Source organism: Phascolarctos cinereus, unplaced genomic scaffold (genome assembly GCF_003287225.1).
Source record: "Phascolarctos cinereus isolate Bilbo 61053 unplaced genomic scaffold, phaCin_HiC Scaffold_726;HRSCAF=1367, whole genome shotgun sequence".
NCBI classification, from domain to species: Eukaryota; Metazoa; Chordata; class Mammalia; order Diprotodontia; family Phascolarctidae; genus Phascolarctos; species Phascolarctos cinereus.
This window is the reverse complement of record NW_027556098.1, coordinates 162,850,485-162,873,784: the sequence shown is the minus strand read 5'-3', so window position 1 is coordinate 162,873,784 and position 23,300 is coordinate 162,850,485. Positions and strand designations below refer to the sequence as shown.

The 23,300-nt window shown below is 35.6% G+C and overlaps 1 protein-coding gene across 1 annotated transcript in view; it reads left to right on the top strand.

Moving 5' to 3' along the window:
- Positions 1-23,300, top strand: part of LRP1B (LDL receptor related protein 1B) — a 2,172,360-nt gene that overhangs the window by 994,379 nt on the left and 1,154,681 nt on the right. Inside the window, 1 exon segment of the mRNA XM_020984719.1 lies at positions 2,791-3,048. Coding sequence (XP_020840378.1) covers positions 2,791-3,048 — 258 coding nt within the window.

Below are 23,300 nucleotides of genomic sequence, written 5' to 3'. Positions count from 1 at the left end.
TCTGTAAAATGAGCTGGAAAAGGAAATGGCAAACCACTTCAGTACCTTTGCCAAGAAAACCCCAAATGGGCTCACAAAGAGTCAGACTCAGCAGAAAAGACTAAACAAATATAGCCTCCAGAATTAGCCACAAGTCGGAATGGAAAGGGAAGCTCCCCTAAAGAGCATAGAACCGTTGAACTTCAAGGGAACTGTTGGCCTAATAAGAGTTTCCACTCTTCTGAGGCTGTTTATTCCCTGAAAGTTGGTTGAAGATTAGCTGTCAGCTGCACTTCTATTTCAAAACAACTTCTTTTTTATTGGTCAATTTACCTTCATTATTTAGGTCTGAAATAAAAGCAATATATTCTGACTAGATTACATTGAACTTCTGGGTGTCCTGCATGAAATAGTGGATAAAGTACTAGACTTGGAAACAGGAGGTCTTGGTTTCAAAACCTGCTTCAGACCTTTAATAGTGCTGCTTTCGTGAGCAAATCACTTAACCTCTTCTGGCCTCAATTTTTTTATCTCCAAAATGAAGGGGTTGAACTTGATAATCTCACATGTTCCTTTCAACTCAAAATCTCTAATTTTATGATTTTGTGATGTTTACGTGTCACAAATGGCGCTGTTGTTCCTTCCACTCACACTGGCAGGTCAGGTCCATAATTGGTGACTGATTCCTGCTTTTTTCATATTTCTAAGGACAAGCCTGAAGGGTTGGGGGTTTTTCTTTAGCACAATAGCTCATGTGCCTTACTAGTGTGCATCCCTCACTGATTATCAGATTTTACCAATTATCCAATCAGACAGTTAGCTTTGAGAAAAGAGTGCTTGCTACAGAGTATACACTCCACAAATTGTCTCACAAGTACATAGAGTCCAGGGGTAGGTAGGCTTAAGGTTAGAGTACATGCTATAAAGGAGATACTTCACAGCTTTAAAGACTCCTTCCCACCATGGTCAAGATTTCTGCTGGGCTGCTTGTAAAGTACTAAACTTGACCTTTGCTCAATTTGTCACATTTGTCCTCAGCTCCCATTTGAAGACACTGCCATTAGTTGCTCCAGGGACACTCCAAGGGCACCCATGGGGAGTTCAAAATCTTCCAACCTTTCAAAATTCACACGGTCAGCTTCTGGGCCAAAATAAATGGAGCTAAAGGCTTTTCTTTTCCCAATCCTTGCCCCACCCTCCCAGGTGGTTTCCTCTGTGGCCTGTTTGGATTGTTCTCTTCCCTGGGCTGATCTGCTATTGGAATACTGTGTTTCAAATTGGTTCATCATTTTATACAAAAAAGCACCTTTCTGTATAGTATCATTTCATTTTACCCAATGGTTTTCCCTCCTTCCAAAGAGTCAAAAGACTTTTCACACCTATTTTTTTTTGCCTTTGATTCATTGATTTAATAGAAGTATTTATAACTAATTAAGGTAGTTACATAAAACAGGATGGGGATGTTTGATTGATTAATGAGAACCTTACCCTTCTACTATGTTCCATGGATATGCTGCTTCCGTAGAAGTTGTCTTCCCTATGTGTGGTGGAGAAGGGAAGAGAGATTATGGAAGAGGGCATTTTTTGAAATAGAAACAGGGATCTAAATGAAACATTTGTCAAGTTGTTTTCTGAAAAAAGACATATAATCATGGTGTCAGAATGGAAGGTTATTTGATCCTTTTATCCACAATAAATACATTTGATACTTTTCTTCATTTATAATCTCCAACATTATTGCATGGTGGAATGAAGAAATGCTGCTTCTGAATCCCTACAGGAATCTCATCTTTTGCTGGATTTCTTATGTATCAATTTTTTTTAAAGAAGCAAGTGCCTTGGAAAGTTCCCTCATGACAATCAAAACCTGATTTTATTTTTTCATTCTCAGCACTTTTAGCACTTTTGCTTGAGAAACTGAAGCAAAATATCGTGTTGGCCATTCTACAACCTGCTCAGAAACCACACTGACTTTAAAGAATGTAGCTTAACTCTGGAATCACCCAGCTCTAATTAAGCATGTGCTTTTCTGGTTCTCTAAAAATCGTGACATGGAAAGATTGGACACCCAGGCAGAGTCCATCAAAAGCTCATTAGTCCTAGTGTCAGCTCTGATGCATGTTCAGAAATGTGACATTGAATAAACTGCTCTAACCTTTGGTCTCTTGGTTCCCTTAATGTATGGTGGGAGGACCTTATTCAGAGGAGTATTGGAAGAAAGAGCTTAGAAATCATTTCTGTCTATAGCTTCTAAGGAAATGTGTGGCTCAGCACTTCTGTTAGATCATGGTGCAAATGAGGCCAAGCTTTCAGGTTTGCTCCCTCTCTAGGCTATTTAGTTCTGTTCTGCTCCATAGACTGTGTTTCTAACCCCGTATATCCATCTCAAAAAAACATACCAGTGGTCGCTGGAGGGCAGGAGACTGGGCTATATGGTATAAACAGATCAGACCAAATTCATCATCATTAATAAAAAAAAAATTGAAAGCACTTGATTTACTGAACATAGGTTACTATCATCATCTTCATGTATAGAAAACACATTACTGAGGAAATAAAGGGTACCAGTGTTTAGTGGAGTATTTTCTACAAAGAAGTAAACTGAAATAGAAATCAGTGAGGCAGCTAGTGACATGGGTTCTGCAAAACAAATAAGTAGTCTAGATGCACTCACTCCATGTGAGCATTTACTTTAAAGGATGTAATTTCTAAAAACACAATGTTAACTTTTAATGAATAATGCAAAGGAGGTGATAAACTGCTTCTCTTTTTTCCTTTAATGATCACTTTTCTTTCTCTCTTTTGTTTCAGAACCCAGTGACAGGCCCCCAGTTCTGTTGATCACAAATTACGAAACAATTGAGGTATTGTATCTCAATGGAAGCAAAGTGGCAGCCCTGAGTTCAGCGAAAGGAAAGGAAATTCACACTTTGGATTTTATTTATAATGAGGATAGAATTTGTTGGATTGAGTCAAGAGAATCTTCAAATCAGCTGAAATGTACCCAGATAACAAAAACTGGACAATTAACAGATGAATGGATAATCAACATTCTTCAGTCCCTCCACAGTAAGTGTTTTAATTCAGACTGCCTGTCATTCCTTATGGATTTCTTTTGCAGACCAAAATATTCCCAGATTTCCTTGCATGATTGAAAACGGTCAGAAATTTTATGCTTTCCAATATTTTGTGTATTTTCAGTTTCTCCCCTTATGCATTTCAACTATCTGTGGAGATAGTTATTGAGTTGATGATACTGATTCCTCTCTCAAAGCACTTCAATCAATGCTAGTTGCTTTGGTGTTTTGTTTCCACAGGCCACAAGCATGGTGTGTTGTAGCCAAGATAGAATAAGTAAAACAGAAAGTCAGTGAAGAATAGGGACTTGTGCATTATGTGCCATCCCATTGTAGTGTCTTATAAAATTCTTTGAGGACAATTAGTTTTGCAGGGTTAAATCACAGTATGCTAATTAATGACACCTATCTACAATTGCTACATCTTTCTGAGTAGCAGAACTTTTGTAAATCTCAGTTCCAACAGTGCTGCTGAGTTGTGTTATATGTTGCATATCTCTCACTTTTTAGAATAGGTGAAACAGTACCCTTCTTCACTTTATTATAAGCTGCAGCCTTTTCGGGGAATTACTATTGGGTGTGCACTTGTGTGTGGCTAATTGGAAACATTTATGCTTGGTATACATTTTCCAAGTGTGTATTGTGCATGCACACACATGCACAGACACAAGCACACACATACACATGTAATTAATTTTATTTTCAGCTCCACATTTTCCCCTTTTCTCGCCCTCTCCCCAGCCCACTGAGAAGTCAAGAAATATGATACCCATTAGACATATGAAGTCATGCCAAACATATTTCCACATCCCAGTGCATACACATACATTTATGCACATACATGTATGTAGATATATATGTGTATATACCATTCACATATTCACATATAGAGAAATGCCTTGAAAAATATTCTTGATAATTTTCACAGCATTTCTTTATATTATAATTTACTACAAGGCTTGACATTACCAATTCATTGTATATAAAAATCTGTAGAGAAATAAGAAAGAAAAACATTCACAGTCAAATGGAGGAAGAAAAAAACAGACAGTGCCATGATAACATTATGTAAAGTTTTCAAGTGTAGGAGGTTTGGTGGTTTAGAACCAATAATTTTGTTTTATTAAAGCTTTTGGGTACAATCAGTGAAAGGGGAATTGATGAAGTTAATGATTCTTATCAAATATAGAGAAATAAAATTATATAATGTCCAATGAGTGATTTCAGTGGATTTAATAATATATTTGTGACAAAAATGAGAAAATAGGACATTTAAAGTGTTAATTAAATGCATGTTTATGTGAACAGAAGAGAAAGATTTCATCACAATATAATTAAAAGCTTTGGAGATCTTCGTAGCACAGCTAAAATAATTGGCAAGTCCTTAAGTGTGACAACGGGTTACAAATTCCCTGAGCTGTTAACTATGTTTGATATTTCAAAGAAGCTATAGAGAGACTGTCATAGAAAATAGTAAATAATGAGTAGCAGTAGAGAAAGCAACAGGAGGGCTCCTTGGCTGTGTGAATGTCATAGACATTAGCCCCAGGCAGATGTTAGAGTCCTAGAGCTGATAACATTACCAATTAATTATTCAACACAAGCCTGGTCCCATTCAAATAAGGTAATTCCTTAGCCAATACCATTGCAGTTGACCCAGCCCTATTCAATGTAAGACAAATGGGTGGCTATTACAGTCAAAAATATTTCCAGGAAAAGGCATCTCAAATCTGTAAACAAACTATTCCCTTGTTAATATGCCTCATGGTAGGAATAAGCCTTTTCAAAATACATATTTCTTCTCATAAGCAAAATATATTTCCTTTAAAATATGTTATGTACAGCAAAAGTATAGCCATATAGCAAATATATAGCCATATATCAGTGAAATAATAACTTAGATTTGTGTTTCATTTATAAAAGTTATTTATAAGGTTTTTTAAGGAAACTTTTTGACTAAGTAGTTTGTAAAACTGAATAGTTAATTTTAACAGAAAAATTATATAATGGACATTTTTAAAATTAGAATAAATTATTTTTGGCCAAGTCAGCTTTAAACTGTGTAATTTTCTTAGTCACTTTGAATAAAAAAGTGATTAAATGTGTGGAAGTAATTTAATGGAGTGGGACAGAGGTATGTGTGAGGTAGGCTCCCCTGTAATTGCTTATAAAATAAGTATTTTATTGAGTCATGGAAACAGCTGTATTACTATATTATGGGGTATCCATCCAAGATAACAATTCTTGAATTGATGGTAAGTTTGAATATTCCTTGGATCCATGACGACTTAAAATCTCAGTCACACTGCAGAAGTAAAAATTATGAACTGATTGAAGTCCACTTGAATACTTGTCATTTTTTTCACTCTTCAGAGATTATCTCTTAGGCTCTTTTTCCATTTTTTTTTAGTCTCTACTTCGAATTTTCACAAAGAGTTTATTCCTTTCAATTAGGAATATATGTTGCTAGATATAGCGGTAGCAATGTTTGGGGGGAAGAGAAGGGGACTGTTATTTGGGGAGAAGAGAAGGGGACTGGGAATGGTGGATCTTTTAAGCTTGGGAGCTCTGAACTGCAGTGGCCAAGTCCATTAGGTGTCTGCAGTAAATCCTTCACCAACGTACATTTGCTTAAAATACCATTTTACAGAGAATTTACGTAAGACAGGCCTTCGCATGATGGCCAGAAGTGATAAAAGGATACTCTCAAGGTCTCTCTGAAGAATATTTTGGTATCAGTTGTGATACATGGGAAATACTGGCACAGTATCAGGCATGCCTGCATCAAAGAAAGCAATGTGCTCTATCAGCAAAGCAGAATTATGGTATCTCAAAAGTAATGTGGGATGCCAGAAATCTGGAGACATCTCCCTCTCAAATGCTCACATGTACTATTTGTACTCAATCTGCAGTCAAGCCTTCCAAGATCATATTGGTATGATCAGCCACAGCCGGACACATTACCTATATGTTAACCTCAATGTCATGATATCATTTTGATCCTCTAAGAGCACAAAGGACAAGCAACAATGTCCATGAGAGGGGAGGAGGGCCATAAGGTTACAAGGGGAAAAGAGAACTAAGTCTTTGATATATCTAATCAGAGATACAGTGGCAATGGCTAGTGGGATCAGGCTATGAGTATCAACTGAACTTCTAGACTAGGAGAGATAGAAAGATAGGAGAATAGAGGAGAAAAGAAGAGAGGAGAGGACAAGAGAAAATGAGGAAGAACACACCCTATTGAAAACATGTGAGAGAATTACACACTATGGGCTGTATCAGTTTGTAGATGGAAAACTATATTTAAATTTGCAACTTGTACAGACAGAAGCAAACAGAGTGTATTTTAAACAACCTACACAGCCAGTTTTCTAAGTATGACTCAATAATGAGGGTGCTTTTTGAGAGTAACACCTCTGAGGAAGATAAGACTTATTCTTTGTGAAGAGATAAAAGAGAGTTTATGTTTCCAATTGCTGGCTTTCATTTTCTTTCTTAAAGTTGCCTAAATGTTTACCTCATCATTTATGCAAGTGGCAAAAATAAAAGTACAAAACAAAACTTACAGATATTTTGATGAAAAATAACTTGGTACAGTCATATTCCACTTAAGAAGTTAGCAGTCATACACATTTTTAACAATTAATTCTTTACCAAAATATTTCTTGGTTAGACCATATGCTCAGATATCATCTGTAATTAAGAAAAAGTTTATTTCATTACACATGACTTGTCAGCTTCCCTTTTCTTCACAATCCCCCCAACCAAGGTTCAGAAAGAGAAAAGTGCTCAGTGAAATAGCTAGAAGTCCTGTAGACTCTTTGGCTAGATAACTACAGAAAGTTATGCTGAGGATTCTCAGTACTCTCCCTATGCCAGGTAGTTTCAACCTTATAAGCTATCCTTCTAGACTTTCTTCACATTATCATCATATGCATTCTCCAGGTAAGTAAGAAATAGATTCAAAGGTACAGAAACAGAAAATGGAATGTTGCATGCAAGGAAAAGCAAATACACCAGATGGATCATAGAGTACGTAGAAGTAAGGAGTTAAAGTGTAAGAAGAATGGAAAGTTAGGAAGGGATTGACCAGATAATGAAAAGCTTTAAATAGTAAATGACAGACTTTATATTTGATCCTCTGGGTAACAGGGAGCCATTGGATTTTGTTTAATAAGCAGATATCATGGTCAGATATAATGGAGAATAAAGGATATGATCCTAAAGAGTAATTGTCTTAAAATGTAACAAAATAAAACTTGTGAAAATGAATTGTATCATGCAGAATGATAACAATTGGAAAATTTGCCAAAACATTTGAGAATAAATATTTACAGGAAAATTTATATCTCTACATATTTTCATAAAAAAAAGAGGGGAAAAAAAGAGATCATAGATGCATCTGAACAAAAAATAAAAACAATCCCTCAAAAAATCTCCAAGTAGTAAACACACACACACACACACACACACACACACAAGCAAATCCTGAAAATCAAAGAAGAAATTGAGTTGAAAATAAACGCACACAAGTCTTCTTGATTTATTCCTGAGGAGTTACTGTTTGGAGAAGACTAATAAAATGGAAAACCATTACCTAGTGTGAATTTAGAAAACAGAAGAAAACTGAATCAGCAAAATTTAAAATTAAAATGTTCATCCGAATTTGATGAGTAAATAAAGAAAATTATTAGAAATAATTATGCCTGGTTATATAACTAAAAATTAAAAACATAAATAGCTGAATATTTACCAAAATAGAAAACAGATTAACAAAACAAGAAATTGACAATTAAAAAAACAGATACAGAAATTGAACAAATAATAAACTATGAAATAAAACAACTCAGGACCAGCTGGAATTCAAACAAAATTTAAGTGACAATTACCTAAAAAAAAATCAGAAACTATTGCCAAAGACTTTCTCTCCATATATTGACATAAATGTGATTTTTTGATATGTTCCATTATATTTATACTTTTCTTAATGTTGAGCCATCCTTGCATTCTTGATATAGTCAGACCTACTAGTCATTCAACAAACATTTTATTTTGTTTTAATAGTATTTTGTTTTCCCCCAATTACACGTCAAGACAATTTTTAGTGTTTATTTTTTATAAGATTTTGAGTTCCAAATTTTCCTCCTTCCCTCACCCCCCCACTCTTCCAAAAATAGTAGGCAATTTGATATGTTATACATGTGCAATAATATATTTCCATATTAGTTACAGTTGTGAAAGAAGAAACTGATTAAATGGAAAAAAACACAAAAAAAGAATAAAGTAAATGAAAAAAATATGCCATCAGTTCTTTATCTGGCTGTGAATAGCATTTCTTTCATTAGTCCTTTGTACTTGTCTTGGATTATTGTGTTACTGAGAATAGCTGAGTCATTCATAGTTAATTGGTCATCACACAATGTTGCTGATAAAGTATGCAATGTTTTCCTGGTTTTGTTCATTTCATTTTGCATCAGTTCGCACAAGTTTTCCCAGGTTTTTCTGAAATCTGCCTGTTCATCATTTCTTGTTGCATAATATTATTCCATTATATTCATATACCACAGCTCATTCAGCTATTCCGCAGTTGATAGGTATCCCCTCAATTTCCAATGTTTTGCCAACATGAAAAACTGCTATAAACATTTTTGTAGATGTAGGTCCTTTTCTCTTTTTTATGATCTCTTTGGGATACAGACTTACTAGTGGTATTGCTAGTTCAAAGGGTATGAAAGGTTTGGTTACCTTTTAGGCATAGTTCCAAATTGTTCTCCAGAATGGTTCAATCAGTTCACAACTCTACCAACAATGCGTTAGTGTCCCAATTTTCCTACATCCTCTCCAACATTTATCAGTTAACTTTTTTTGTCATATTAGCCAATATGACAGGTGTGAATTGGTACCTCTGAGTTGTTTTAATTTTCATTTCTCTAATCAAAAGTGACTTAAAGCACTTCTTCATATGCCATAGATAGCTTTGCTTTCTTTATCTGAATGTTGTATGTTCAACTGTAGTTTGTCTTCTGATCTTCAGTTTTGCATCTCCAGCTGCCTATTGAAGATTTTAAACTGGATATTGGAGGCATATATTAGTATATGTGCCCCATGCAGTTTTTTGTTTGTTTTGTTTAACTGTTCTTATTTGTCACGTGGGAGGCATCTAAAGGGGAATGTAAATTCACTGGAATGTGATAATGAAATTTAAAAAGAAAAGAGCATCATACACACATATATACACATACATGCATGTATATGTGTGCGTGCATGTGTGTGTGTGTGTGTGTAACCTATAAGATGCAATTATTTCTGTGATGGATATTATAACTGATAATAAATTCTATCCACCCTAAACCTATCAAGGACTTAGAAGAGCACATGGGCTCCACAGTTCTTAGAAAGTGAGAAAGAAATATAAGCCCCCCCCCCCTGCAAAACAAGACCTTTACTACTCAACTCAGTTCCAAGTCAGAACTGATCTTAGGTTAACAATAAAGGCCCAGAGCTTCCCAGGCCACCAGAAAGGAAAGCACAGCTGGGAAGAAAAAGATTGACCATCTTGGTCACAGCTAACAGAAGAAAGAGAAAACTCCATCTGCCTTGGTATCTGTCAGGCAAGAGGGAGATAGGAAACAAGGTCAAAGGTTAAATTTCAAAATCCCTGTGAAATATTTTCAGACAAATTAGGTCACATGTTTTCATCCATGTTTCTGCTTTATACTTTATACTCACTCTAGGTCCAAGTGTGACAGTATTTATATTGCAAAGCTGGCTAATAGAAGTAGTAAGTTTGGAACAAAAGAGATATATAACTCCTAATGAGTGAACAGGAAGCCAACCCCTCAGTGCCGTCCACAGAACTCCTTTAGGACAGATTTCAGGATCGAGGTTTTAATTCCACTTGAAGACAAAAGAGTTGTCCAGTCATTCCTGTGACCCACTGGGGGTTATTCTTGTATTGGCATGAGCTGGCTGGAGGCAGACAGCATTATTTTATCACTCCTACCCTAATTAAATAGCTTCTTCAATGTATCATGTATTTTTGTCTCTCTCTCTCTCTCTCTCTCTCTCTCTCTCTCTCTCTCTCTCTCTCTCTCTCTCTCTCTGCTGCATGCTGTTAGTAGAGGTAGTTTACTTAATTTAATTTATTCAAGGGAAACTATAACAGGTCATTGTCTCTTTACTATTTTATGGAGCTTGTGTTAAATGAAAATTCTTAATACAAACATAATGACTCAGAACCCCAGGTAGGAAAATCATAACATTCACAGAGCAGTTTGGCTCTCTGTCCTAATTTATATTTTGTGTATTTCTAGCTAATCTTTGGCTTCCTCCATTCCTCCAAAGCCATTGCTACTCAGCTTATGTAGTCTGTGATCCTTCCTTTCACCCTGTTTCCATGAAGACTGTGAATTTTAAAACAAATCCACATGTGACTTAAGCATGCCTTCTAACTCAAAGATCAAAATAGTCTCCATTGCTTAAAAGCTGAGAAAAAGCTTGTCCCTCTCAACTCTCTCAGAATTTCAATCAGTCCTCAAATCCCTATTATAGGTATATTGGAGTATTCTTCTTTACATATTGTCTCTTCCAATATTATATATAAATATATATATGCATATAAATATATATATATATATACATATATACACACACACACACACACACACACACACACACACACACACACACACACACACATACATATATTTAGACAAGTCTCATTTCATTTTTAACTCTTAATCCCCACAATCTAATAAAGCATTGAGGTAGTAGGTACTGTGGATTAATGGATTAATGGATAAGCAGTGTAGGTCTGTCATAATTTAACTTCTCCTTAGCAACTAATTCAGTGTCATCCATATCACATATTATATGACCAAGAACTACTGAGCTATACAGGAAGCTATTCCACCATATACTAAATGGATCCCTACTTCAACTTTTCCCAAAAGCTTATTTGTCTGTTTTCTGTATAGGTGTCAAGTAGATAATCCCTGGGTAAATGAGCTGTTATTAGAGTAACAGTAAGGTAGAGCACTTAATGTTGGGCAGGGGTCAAATTATTCATAGACAAATCAGATTGTCATCTGATATATGTGTATTATAATGAAATTTATTTGTCCCTTGATAGGTGATTTATAAATTTAAGAGTTTTTGACCTGTCTCATGATATATCCCTCAAGAATAAAACATGCATGCATGTATGAGTCTCTTTTTACTCCTATCCCTGACTCTGTCCTTCTTTCCCTTTCCCCTTTCACGTATGTGTGTGAAGGAAAACATCTTGATTCTAAATACTTTAAGCTTATATATGATTATATATATGTATTCTGTGTGATATATATTACATATAATCTGTGTATATATGAATAATCTATTTAGAATCAAGATATTTTCTTCAGAGTACTTTATAGTGGTAAAAATTTAGAAGTGTATATACAATGTACAAAATGTGCTGTCTATGAGGACATTGTAACACATTTTCACTGTTATGTTATTTATTAACTTGTTGTTTTATAAGTAAATTCATATTTTATTAAACTCTTTACACAGCTTTACAATGTTATTATCTGCTATTTAACATATTTATGTGAAAACATAACAGTGACAGCAGTATTTCTGAGAAAAAGCCATTTTTTTATGAAGCTTGAGAGTACAATATATTCCTGCTGGGACCCAGGTTCTTAATGAGGAGATGAAGCTATCCTTTGAGGGCTTTTGGGAAAGGACTATTGGATTTAGCAAAGGTTCTGAGCATTATCTACTTGTGCTCCTCTGGAATTCCCTTTCCTTGATCTCACATGCTGACTGTTACAGACGATGGTATTAAATTGTTCTTTAAATTTTTAGATTAACAGAAGATGAATTTACTACTTTAAATTAAATAACCAGTTATGATTTATTGTCATAACAGATTCATAAGAAGCTTTTTCAAACGTGTAGTTTAAAAAAAGACTGTTATGGCTGTTTACCTCTATAAATTTCCCTTTATTGTTTAGTTTGGATGCCAGGTTACAAGGGACCCAATTATAATTTTACTATCATTTGGCAATGAGCTTGCCACTCACCAAAGCAGAAATCATGGCTATGCTGGGCTTCAGTCTCATATTATTATTTGACAGGCAGCTGGTAAAATAAACTTCATGATGTCTTCACCCCTTCCCATTCTTCCTCTTCCCACCCCTCCCCCCCAAACCAAATGCTAAATGTTAAAAGTCATTCTGAACTATTGTTTCCCCCAGGGAGTCCTTTCCCCCAGTTTCACGTATCTGTTACTTTTATTAATGTCATTATGAAGTCTGGTGTCAAACTACTAATGGTCATTTGTGTCATATCATATAAATGCAGCCATTCATTTCTTCTTAATTGGGCAAATGATGAATTATGCTGTAACAGAAAACTAAATGTATATTTTCCAATAGTCTGAGCATCCAAACAATTAGATCTTCTTGCCATGAATAAATGATTAAATGCAATTGAAAATCAATATTTTTAAATTACAACTGTTTTTCCTGAACTGACAGAATTCATTTTGCCAGAAAAAGGAGGAAAGTAGTGGTAACATTCATGACAAATAAATCATATGAATTTCTGTTTTCCTAAAATATATATTTAATAAATAATACTTTTATTTACATATTTATTTATTTGAGTTTGTTTCTCACATTCCTCTTCTATTTATCTTAGGATCAGAGGGTCTCAGTACTTGATTTGGAAGGGACAAGAGAAACTAGTCTAATGCTTATGACTTTGTTGTAACAGTTCATTATTTGTTATATTAGGAAGAAGTGCATGTCTTTGCTTGGTATATGGTTCAGTCAGTATCACTGACAGAGTGTTTTTAGGGTTTTTTTGGCCGATTTCATAATAACATCACAGATGAGGAAACTAAGGCTCAAGGAGGCTCTGTGATTGTCCCTAAGTCACATGGGTAGTAACTATAAGAGACAGGATTTGAATCTGAGTTTTTGGAATCCACATTCAGGATTCTCTCTAAGGTACAATGCTCCCTCTCTAGAGAATGTACCTTAGTAGGACTAGGCTTTATTTCCTCATCATCTTTATAGAGGCTTAAACAGGAGGTAAGAATCTTACAGTCTAGAACTAAGGTTCTCAGTCAGATTTCAGGGCTCCATGAACTTGGGAATTTTTAGGATTTTGATAACTGTGCTCCAATATAGTTGGTTTCTTTTAGAATACTCTGTACTTAATTTATGTATTTAAAAGCATTATTTGGAAGAGTCCATTTACTTCCCCAGACTGCCAAAGGGCTCCATTACACACACAAAAAAAGGTTAAAAATCCTTGGTCTAGAAGTGGCTTCCAAGCTTTTGATGTCAGTGAGCTGTAGTGGTTTCAGTTCTCAAAGCATAATTTCTTTTAGACTTATTCTGGATTCTCTTCTCTGCTCCAGAAGAAAAGAAGGGTATAGTGGACAGAAACACTAGAAAGAGATTTAGGAAATTCTTGATTCATAGTATTGACACTGTAATGAGCTAAATGACCTTAATCAAGTCACTTATAACCACTCAATGCCTCAGTTTCCTCATTTGTAAATTGAGGTGTTTTACTTTAAAAATTCTCTAGGGTCCTGTCAACCCCTGAATTCTATTCTATTTCTCTTGTTCAATTTTATTACATTATTTATTACACTGAGACTTAGGGGAAAGTGCAATGAATGGTAGGTACAAATATTCAGATAACAGGAAATGTTTATCCTCTACTGTGATTATTTTGTAGTTAAAAAAATCCATAAATTGATGGGTGTGGATATTATCTCTTTCAAAGTGGGTAGCCACAACTCTACATCTTCTTAACCTGCACAGTCCACCCATGTGTTTCTATTAAAAAATATTTACTTATTGTACTGGTTGGGCTAGAGGCCTTCTTTTCATTCTTTTAATATCTTGGTGGTTCTAATGCCCTCTGTATCTTTTATTCCTCACTTGCAATATTTTTTCAACAAATTCAGTAAACAAATATCACCCACTATGAGCAAAACATTTTTTCTAGGCCCTGGGAAAACAAAAATGAGGAACAAATCATCTGCACTAAAGGAACTTATAAATATAGGATGATTATTCAAATAGCTATGAGACAAGGTAGACTATTCTAAGAGCAAAAGAGAGATGGAGACAACTAATAGATTCAGTGCTATAAGAAAATATGAGCAGAGAGAAATGGTTTCCCTACATTCTTCTCTAGGTATATTAAGTAGATAAGTGATCTGTCCTCAATATCTTTATGCTGCTTCTCTCGTACAATTATTGGCAACTAGCTGGAGCCCACTAATGCCTAGTATTTTTCTCTTGTCCTTTGAGTCATTTGTCATTTTAATTCCTTTGAGACCACAGTATTTCATGATTTACAGTCATATAATATGAGCAGAATCCATACATGCCATGTCATCCTGTGAGATTCTTGTCCAATTCTCTCTAAAAATCCTTCTCAAGGGGATTGCACAGTGTGCTGGGGTAACACCTCTGATGGAGAACAGATTGTCCATCTGTTACTCTCTCTCTGGCTATAAGACTGACCCTCCTTTATTTGGCACAAATATTTTTTAGTGATCTCTTTTTAGGCCATTTTTAATATGTATGCACAATTTATATTCCAGACCAGTCTCTGTACCAATGAAATCATAGTTCATATTTCTAATAGTACATTAGAGTTGGAATCCTTCGCTATAAGCTCATACATTGGCATCTTGACCTTTCTATCAATCTTGGGATGAATTTGGTTTTCATGAATCAAATTCCTCAGAATTTGGTCACCTTGGTTGAACTGACAAAATAGAATACCTGAACATTCAAAGCTGAACAGCCAACCCTCAACCCATAGTAAGTAATACTGTGTTTGGTTTCAGAATAATGAGGTTTAAATCCAACTTCTTCCATTTATTGCCTGTGTGACTGGGAAAATTACTTTCAGAAAAATAGATTTAGAGCCCCGACAAACCTTAAAGGTCATTTAGTCCATTTTACACATGATGAGAGAGAGTAAGGTCTAGGGAAGCTAAGTGACTTGCCCAAAGCCACACAGCTAGTTGGTGGATCGAGTGACATTTAAACCCAGGTATTCTTGAATCTATGTCCTTTTTCCACTGTACCATGCTGACTATTCAATCTTTGCCTACTTACCCTCTCTGAGCCTCTGTTTCTTCATTTGTAAAATGAAGGGTTGACTTAGATGGTCTATCTCTAAGGCACTTTCTAGCTTTAATTCCTAAGACCCATGGGGCTCCACCTGAAACAGTCTGCCATTTTTTTCCTCTACATTTCTAAACACCTCACTTCTATGGGGAATTTGAGCCTTTTGGTTTCAAGATCACTGTTTCTCTACCTCTAGTATTTATTCTTTTTATTAGCAAATGTAATTATCTAATTCTTCTGCTTGGGAGGGACTAAAACAGAGCAAGGTGAGAAAGGGACTAACTCAGCAATAGAGATTAAGACTGTGCTCTTTAAATTTGAATAAAGAATAAAAAAAACCACATCTACCTCTCACTTTTGTAACCTAGGGAATCTAATTCTCAGACCCTTAAATAAATAATATTTTACTAATTTGGGAATCAGAGAGGTATAATGTAAAGTGTGATGGCTGTGAAAGTCAGAGAATCTGGGTTCAAATCCTGGCTCTGCTATTTACTACCCATCTGACTTTGAATAAATCACCTATTTCTCAGAGTCTCTGTGTGTGTGTGTGTGTGTGTGTGTGTGTGTGTGTGTGTGTGTTTTTCTCATGGACCCCAGAGTGTTATTTACTTCAAAGTAGCTGTGGCTTCCACTGATGCCTAACATCCAGGCAGGAAGTTACTTAGGCACTGGGTCAATCTGGATTGACAAGCATAATTAATTGAGTAAGTAAAATGTCCTACTTGATCTTAAGAGCTAGTTTATGCTATTCAGTTTCATTTGAATGTTTAAGCTGATAACAATTATATGAAGGGATGGTTATAGGAAGAGAAATAAAGATACAGTTATATGAAGTATCCTCAGATCTTTGCCTTCACAGAGGGCCTATTGATTCTTAAGGGATATTGCTTTGTAGTATTATAAATCTATATCCCAAAAGAATTGATCTAGTTTTTTTTTCAAAACAGGCCTTTTCTTAGCACAACTACTTCCCCTAACTTCTTTTTCTCCAGTCACTTATGAGTATCATAAAATATGCCCAGTAACTGTAAAAGCCTCACTAGTGTTATACATTTTCTTTCTCCTTTGGGAATGTCTTTAATCCTTTTATGGCTAATGTGGCTGCATTTCACTGTCCTGTTTTTGATAATGAAGTTCACTTCCTCACATTAGTGATCACCAGGTGATTTCTATTACTTCACATCTTTTCTTGGAGTCATCCATTCACTTAAGAAACAGACTCAAATCTTTCCTCCAAGGAGCACCATTATGCCTAATCTATTGTTTGTTTCCTCTCAGGTGATTTCAGGGACTGGTGAAATAATTTATCTTTCTTCATAGTCATCAAAGAAATGGTTATCTCTTGGGTAAAAGAAAGGTGGTATCATTGAATCCCAGTGGCAAGCACATGCAGGTTTTGAAAATAAATTGTGTTTTAAAAAATTGTTTCCCCTTTTGTTATCTAAAGAGAGAAATACAAGTGCTCTGAAGTACCAAATAGAGCTACCCTCTGATGTTTTATTTTTTAATTGACATTTCAAAAGTACAATGAAATAGGTATGAAATAGATTGCACTTCAGCCCTCTCTCTGTACCACCTCCTAGTTTCACTGTCTGGGAGCTTTGAAGAGTTGATTCATGGGTAAATAGATTTGTAATGTGCATCTCTACTGAAGAATTTGACTGCAATAATGTAATTTTGATTGTCTGTGCCTGAAAAAGCCTTGAAGAATTGAGTCATTTATTTTAGATCATTTTCGAAAAATAGAAAAAAATGTACTGAAAGCAGATAGACCTTTAGGCTTGTAGTCTGGAAGATACTAGGGTCTTATTTGTGACTCTTACAAACTGTGTGACACTGGACAAGTCACTTTCTATAACTCAGGCAATTTCCAGGGATTTTATCTACGACATCATATACAGGTTGTGATCTTAATTGATAGAGGTTCCTTCACTAAGGATCCTTCACATTTTCTAGTAATTTGATTTTGGAAAAAACAACAGCAACAAAACTTTTGCCCCAAACAAGCAGCTACAAAATTGTTCTTTAGGATTGAATTATTCAAATAATCACCTTAATTTTCCAGCCCACATTGTATTTTTATAATCTTTGAATGATTTGAAATGCTCAACAAATGTTTTCAAATCATACACGGGCGGCATCTATACATTTGAAGTGAAGTGGAGAACTGGTGCTGTTATTTGGATATTTCCAGCCTGAAAGAAATAAACCATATCTATATAATTAACTCTACATTTTATATTTAATGTGGCTGGTTACTTATTCCTAGTCACTTTTTTAAACCTTAATCTATAGACTGAAATAGTTTTGGGAAATTCTGTCCATGTATAAGAAAAAAATCATTTCTTTCTCAGATCATACTTTTGGAACTTTAAGAGGAAATATTACTAAAAGATTAATAATATTGATATGTTGCCTCAAGTCAGATAACAGGTAATATTAGCATATGGAAACTGAAACTCTTAGAAATACATTTTTCAAGTTAATATTGTACAGAAGGATAGCATGAAGCTCTCTTATACACTATGTATCTGTTTCATAAATGTATAAAAATTAATATAGTAGGCAGAATTGTTAAGAGTCTGTCATTTTCTCATTATAGAAGTGGTTTGAATATTTTTTCTTTTAATTTCTTCATGTCAGAAGATATTTATCACTAGTATATTCTTTCAGAGTGTGGTATCCTACCATGTCCACATACATACAACGTACAGATATACAACCTACACATATATTAATACTTGCAGAACTAATAAGAAAATAAAGAGAGCACTGAGACTATATCTTATTCTTCCTTACTTAAACCTAAGGCTGCTTCTTCTTTTATATCTTGTTTTCCCCTTTAAGGCTGCCCTTGATGCTCATTTCAATCTCATTTCATTCCTTTAAACACATTTTAGGGCACTTACACACACACACACACACACACACCCTATGTGTTTCACCCTGGTCCTATGCCCCTCTAAGAATGGCCCTAAGTGATGTAGTGATTGAAAGGTTGGCAGTAGATTTGAAAGCACAGACTGAGTTTCTTCAACTCACTTTGTTTAGCATCACGTAGGAATACGACATGCTTTTGATGAACATATTAAAACAAAAGCAAATTTAACTGCAGTATTTTCCAGACTACTGGCTATTTGTAAGACATTCAGTGAAATACTTAAATGACATTTTCCCACCTCTGTCTTTCAAAGCAACTCAGAGGTCTGAAAAACAAGGATGTCTTCCTTCATATGTTTTTCTTGTTCTTGTTCTTTTTTGCCTGCTGTTGGCTTGTACTTCCACTACAAGAACTCTAAGTCACTTCAGTAAGAGCAACCTCACAGCTGGAGGGAAGATATTTGAGAGGAAATAAAAATGTTAAGCTAAAATATTCATAATGTACACAAACAGAAATATAGAAACAAGCTGCAGTTTGGGACTTTTTTGACTTTCTCTGCTATCTTCAGAAGCACTACCATCTTACCTCCTGCATCAACGTCAGAGTGCAAACAGAATGTGTTACATTTCAACTTCAATAATTCATTGCTGCAATATGTTTTAATTATTTAATGTTAGATTAATCATCATTTGGGCAGATGGGACTAGGACCTTGTGGGCAATACACACACACAAAAGGAATTATTTGGGGCTCTCTTGGGGGTTATATTCTAAAAATCCACAAAAGGGCTTGGTGAACCTCATTTTCTCGGAAGTTTAAACTGTAGCCTGAGAATAACAGCCAAAGAATAAAAACTAAAAATGTTTTCTTAATTCACTTATCCCACAGCCTGCAAGGTGTTCTTTCTTTTGGGTCACAAATTGAGCAGTTGAGAGCCCCAGTTTTCCAGCCAGGCCTTTAACTGCAGTACCAAATGATCAGGGCTCCCTGCCACCTTCAAAGGCAAGCCCATGGCAGAAAAGAAGAGTGAACAGGTCCAAAGGGAGCCAGAAATTCTCAGTAGAAAGTCTGAGAAGATCTAAGTAGCTCTCTAGCAATAGATAGACATCTGTTAAATGTCCCCTGAAAAGGTGCTTGCCCTGCAGATGGCCACCCATCCAAGGTGAGTAATCTACCAGGTGAAAGTGTCCGTTTCAAGACAATTATGTCATTAGAGTTAATTAGGAAATCTTTATTGTACTGAAAAAGCCATTAATGATAGAGTAGTGTACTCCTGAGGAAGGAATTCAACATGAGTGATCCAAGCCTCTTCTTGGCTCCTAAAAGTTAAGAGAAGGAATGTCAATAAAACATCAAATACAAGTCTTTCAGCCCTTAACTAAAACTACAGAGCAGCATCTTAATGACCCTCTGGAACAAGGTTCTTTACTAGGGTGTGTGTGTGTGTGTGTGTGTGTGTGTGTGTGTGTGTGTGTGTGTGTGTGTGTGTGTGTGTGATGGGCTCCTTTGGCAGTCTGATGAAATTCTCACAATAATGTTTTATTTGCATAAAAGAAAATACATAGATTTACAAAGAAAACCAGTGATATTGAAATAATGATGTAACTTTTCTCTTCCAAGTTTATTGAGTGCCTGAAATCTGACCCCAGGTTAAGAACTTCTGCTCTAAAAGTAGCATTCCTGCGGTGCTGTATTTCCAATCCAGTTACAAGCAAGTGTTGTTGTAGAGTGCAGTTTGGCTGGCTACTTCCTCTTTCTTACCCATCCTTGCAATGGAATATGGTGTGAGCTAATCTGACTCACCGGTTTTTTCAAGTAGGAATACAGGTTTAGAGCTTGAAAGGAGCTTAGAAACCATTTAGTCCAACTTCTTCATTTTACAAGTGAGGAAAACTGGGACCCAGAAAAGTCCTAACTAGAAGTTTTGCCCAAGAGGGCAGAATTAGTAGAAAAGTGTGGAAATAATTCAAGAACTAAATTTAGTCTTCATTTGTTATAATGAAAATCTTCTGAATGATTGGAATTACTCAGAAGTGGAATGAGGTATCTGAGAAGGTCATGGATTCTCTCTTATTGGAGATCTTTAGGCAAAATCTGAATGATCAATTATTACATATGTTCATGTTGTGAAAATTTCCCTTCCTGGCTTCTGCCAGGAAGGATTTCACCTACAATGAGATCTGTAAGAGAGGGTCAACAATGAGTAGCAAATTGAAAAGGAAAGATTTATTACCATGATAAGGAAGAGTGCTAAGGGTACAGATTGACTTTTTATAATTTTTAAGATTATTTAGAGTATACAGCCAATCAATGACACTGCATGGCAGATACGGGAGAGGGGGAAGTCTTGGATTCACAGGAGTTGACAAAGATCAGGTAGGATCTTCCTATGGGAAAAATCATTTCTCTCTATAAGTGATTTCTAAGATAGTGGATATCCCCTTCAAAATAGAATCAGTCTGATTCATCCTGTTGTTGCTAGTAAGGAGAATAAAGCACAACCTGAAGGTCTCTTATTGACAGGATAGACAGACATTTATTAAATGCCTACCATATGCACCAGCACTGTTCTAAGTTCTGGGGATATAAAGAAGAAAAAGAGAGATAGCCCTTGCTCTCAAGGATCTTACAGTCTAATCGGAGAAGATAATATATAAAAAGAAGCTGAAAGGTAGGAGGGGTGTGCCAGTTGAATTAGTATCAAATGAAGATTTGACTGGTATTTTGATCTGTCTGTAAAGGGAGGGTATGGAAGGTGGGTCTTGCTCTGCCTTCCAGCCCTTCTATCAGAGAGCAAAAACAACTGAGGATATTGGTGAGGTATCAGTAGCAAATCTGAAACAATCTCCTTGATGATGACAATAATGGAGTTGAAACCAAGTATAGTAGCTGGTGGCAAATGGAGAACTAATTGGCATTTTGTACCCTTTATGAAGGGAGACTATAGGAGGACTTCTTTGCTTTGTCTTCCAGCCTTCTCAGAATAGACATGAGGAGACACAGTCTCATGTGACTGTGGCTTGGGAAATTTCTTTATCTAGGGAGGTGTTTCCCCCAAACTCACAGTAATTATGTTTGTATTCCTCCTCCACACTGTAAATTGGAATCTTGTTCAGGTATGGGTTAGACTCCATAGCCTCTGAAATCCTTTCCAGGGTATACATTCTGTGATTCTGTTTTCTAAGTCCAAATCCAGTGTTCTTTTAGGGACAGCACACTGTCATTCCAATTCTGTGCCCAAACTGTGGGGTAGAAAGGAAATTGTCAAACAGTCACTGGCCTGAAAATAAGAGTTCAGATCTAGTTGCTAAAGCTCTCAAAGTCCCCAAGGGCCTTTGACTTTGACCTGAGCACATTCAGATGGTCATTTACAGTCATTCACTGAATACAACTTTCTTCTCAATGAATCAAATTGTATGTAATGTTTCCATCAGAATAGATTGATATTAACTGATAGTTTAATGACTTTTTGAAGGTCACATAGGAAATTAATATATGAAATAGAGTTAAAATGCTTATGAAGAGGAAAGGAAACTAAATCTGGAGTTAGAAGATTTGGATTCAAATTGGAGCTCAGCCACTCAGAGAAATAGGACCCTGCAAAATCACTGAATTTCTCTTGGCCTTGATTTCCTCATCTGTAAAATGAGAAAATTTGACTAAATCTTTTTATAAAGTTGTTCTCAGCTTTTAATCCTATAATTTTTTGATTTATCCAGTCACTTTTAGGGCCTCTCCACTTGTACAATCACTTTGCACCTCAATCATAACCCAAACTGATCTCAATATGTTCTTTTCCCCTTCCCCTCAATATACTTCTTCTTTAGACTTCACTAATTCTTCCTCCAGCACTACTTCCGGTTTCTGTGGTTTATAATCTTGGGATTGTCTTTCTCCCGTTTATCTGATATCCAATCAATTACTAAGTTTTGTTGTTTCCATTTCTTCTGCTCTCTTCACTTTCTTCCTGCTTGCTGCCATCCTAACATGGGATTTCATAACCATCAGGTATTCAATCAACAAATGTTTACTGTATTAAAACTCCTAGTATCATACATGTCAAACACTTTGCTAGATGTTGGGGATACAGATACAAAGAATGAAACAATCCCTCTGCCTGGACTATTGTTATAGACAACTAATAGATATTAATTCCTCTACTTTTTTAGCCTTCTTTGCAATCCCTGCTATATAAGACTGCCAGAATCTTTCTTTATACATATTTATTTTAAAAACAAAACAAAACAAAACAATAAGAACAAAAAAACCCTTATAAATTCCTTATTGCCTAGTGAGTAAAATTTGCCTACCTCAAAATCAAGACTCTCCACAACTTCATTCCTTCTTCTCAACCTTATCTCATCTTAATTCCAACTATGATCTTTACAAACAAGAAAATTCTCTACTTGCCAAATGGGCACTGCTCTCATACCTCTGTGCCCTTGCTTATTGTATTCACAGTAGTTTGAGTGTTTTCCCAGACTCTCTTCATCTTTTAAATGTCTATGTTCCTTTTAAACTCAAATAAAATGTTTTCCTCAATGATGCTTTTCATATTCACTCTTGGGAGAACCTTTCCCTACTTATTGTGTTGTGTAAGTCATGTCAGTTGTTTCTGACTCTTTGTGACCCCATTTGGGATTTTCTTGGCAAGATACTGAAGTGGTTTGCCATTTCCTGCACCAGTTTATTCTACAGAAGAGGAAACTGAGATAAACAGTTAACTGACTTGTTCAGGATCACACAGCTTATAAGTGTCTTAGGCCTGATTTGAACTCAGATCTTCTTGACTCCAGGACTGGCACTCTATCCACTATGCCATCTAGCTACCCTCCTTATACTTTTCAGATATAAAGGTCTATATAGTCAAAGCTACTGTTTTTCCAGTAGCAATTTATGACTGTGAGGGTTGGAATATAAGGAAAGCTGAGCCCTACAGAATTGACATTTTCAAATTGTGGTGCTGGAGAAAACTTTTGTGAGTCCCTAGAACACCAATGAGATCAAATCACTCAATACTTAAATAAATTAATTCCAGCTATTCCACGGAAGGTCAAATGCTGAGGCTTAAATATTTTGGTCACATAAAAAGAAGATAGGACTCATTAAAAAAGACCTTGATGTTGGGAAAAATTGGAGGCAAAAGAAAAAGAGGGCGACAGAGGACGAGATGGATAGATAGTGTTACAGAAAAAAAATGAACAT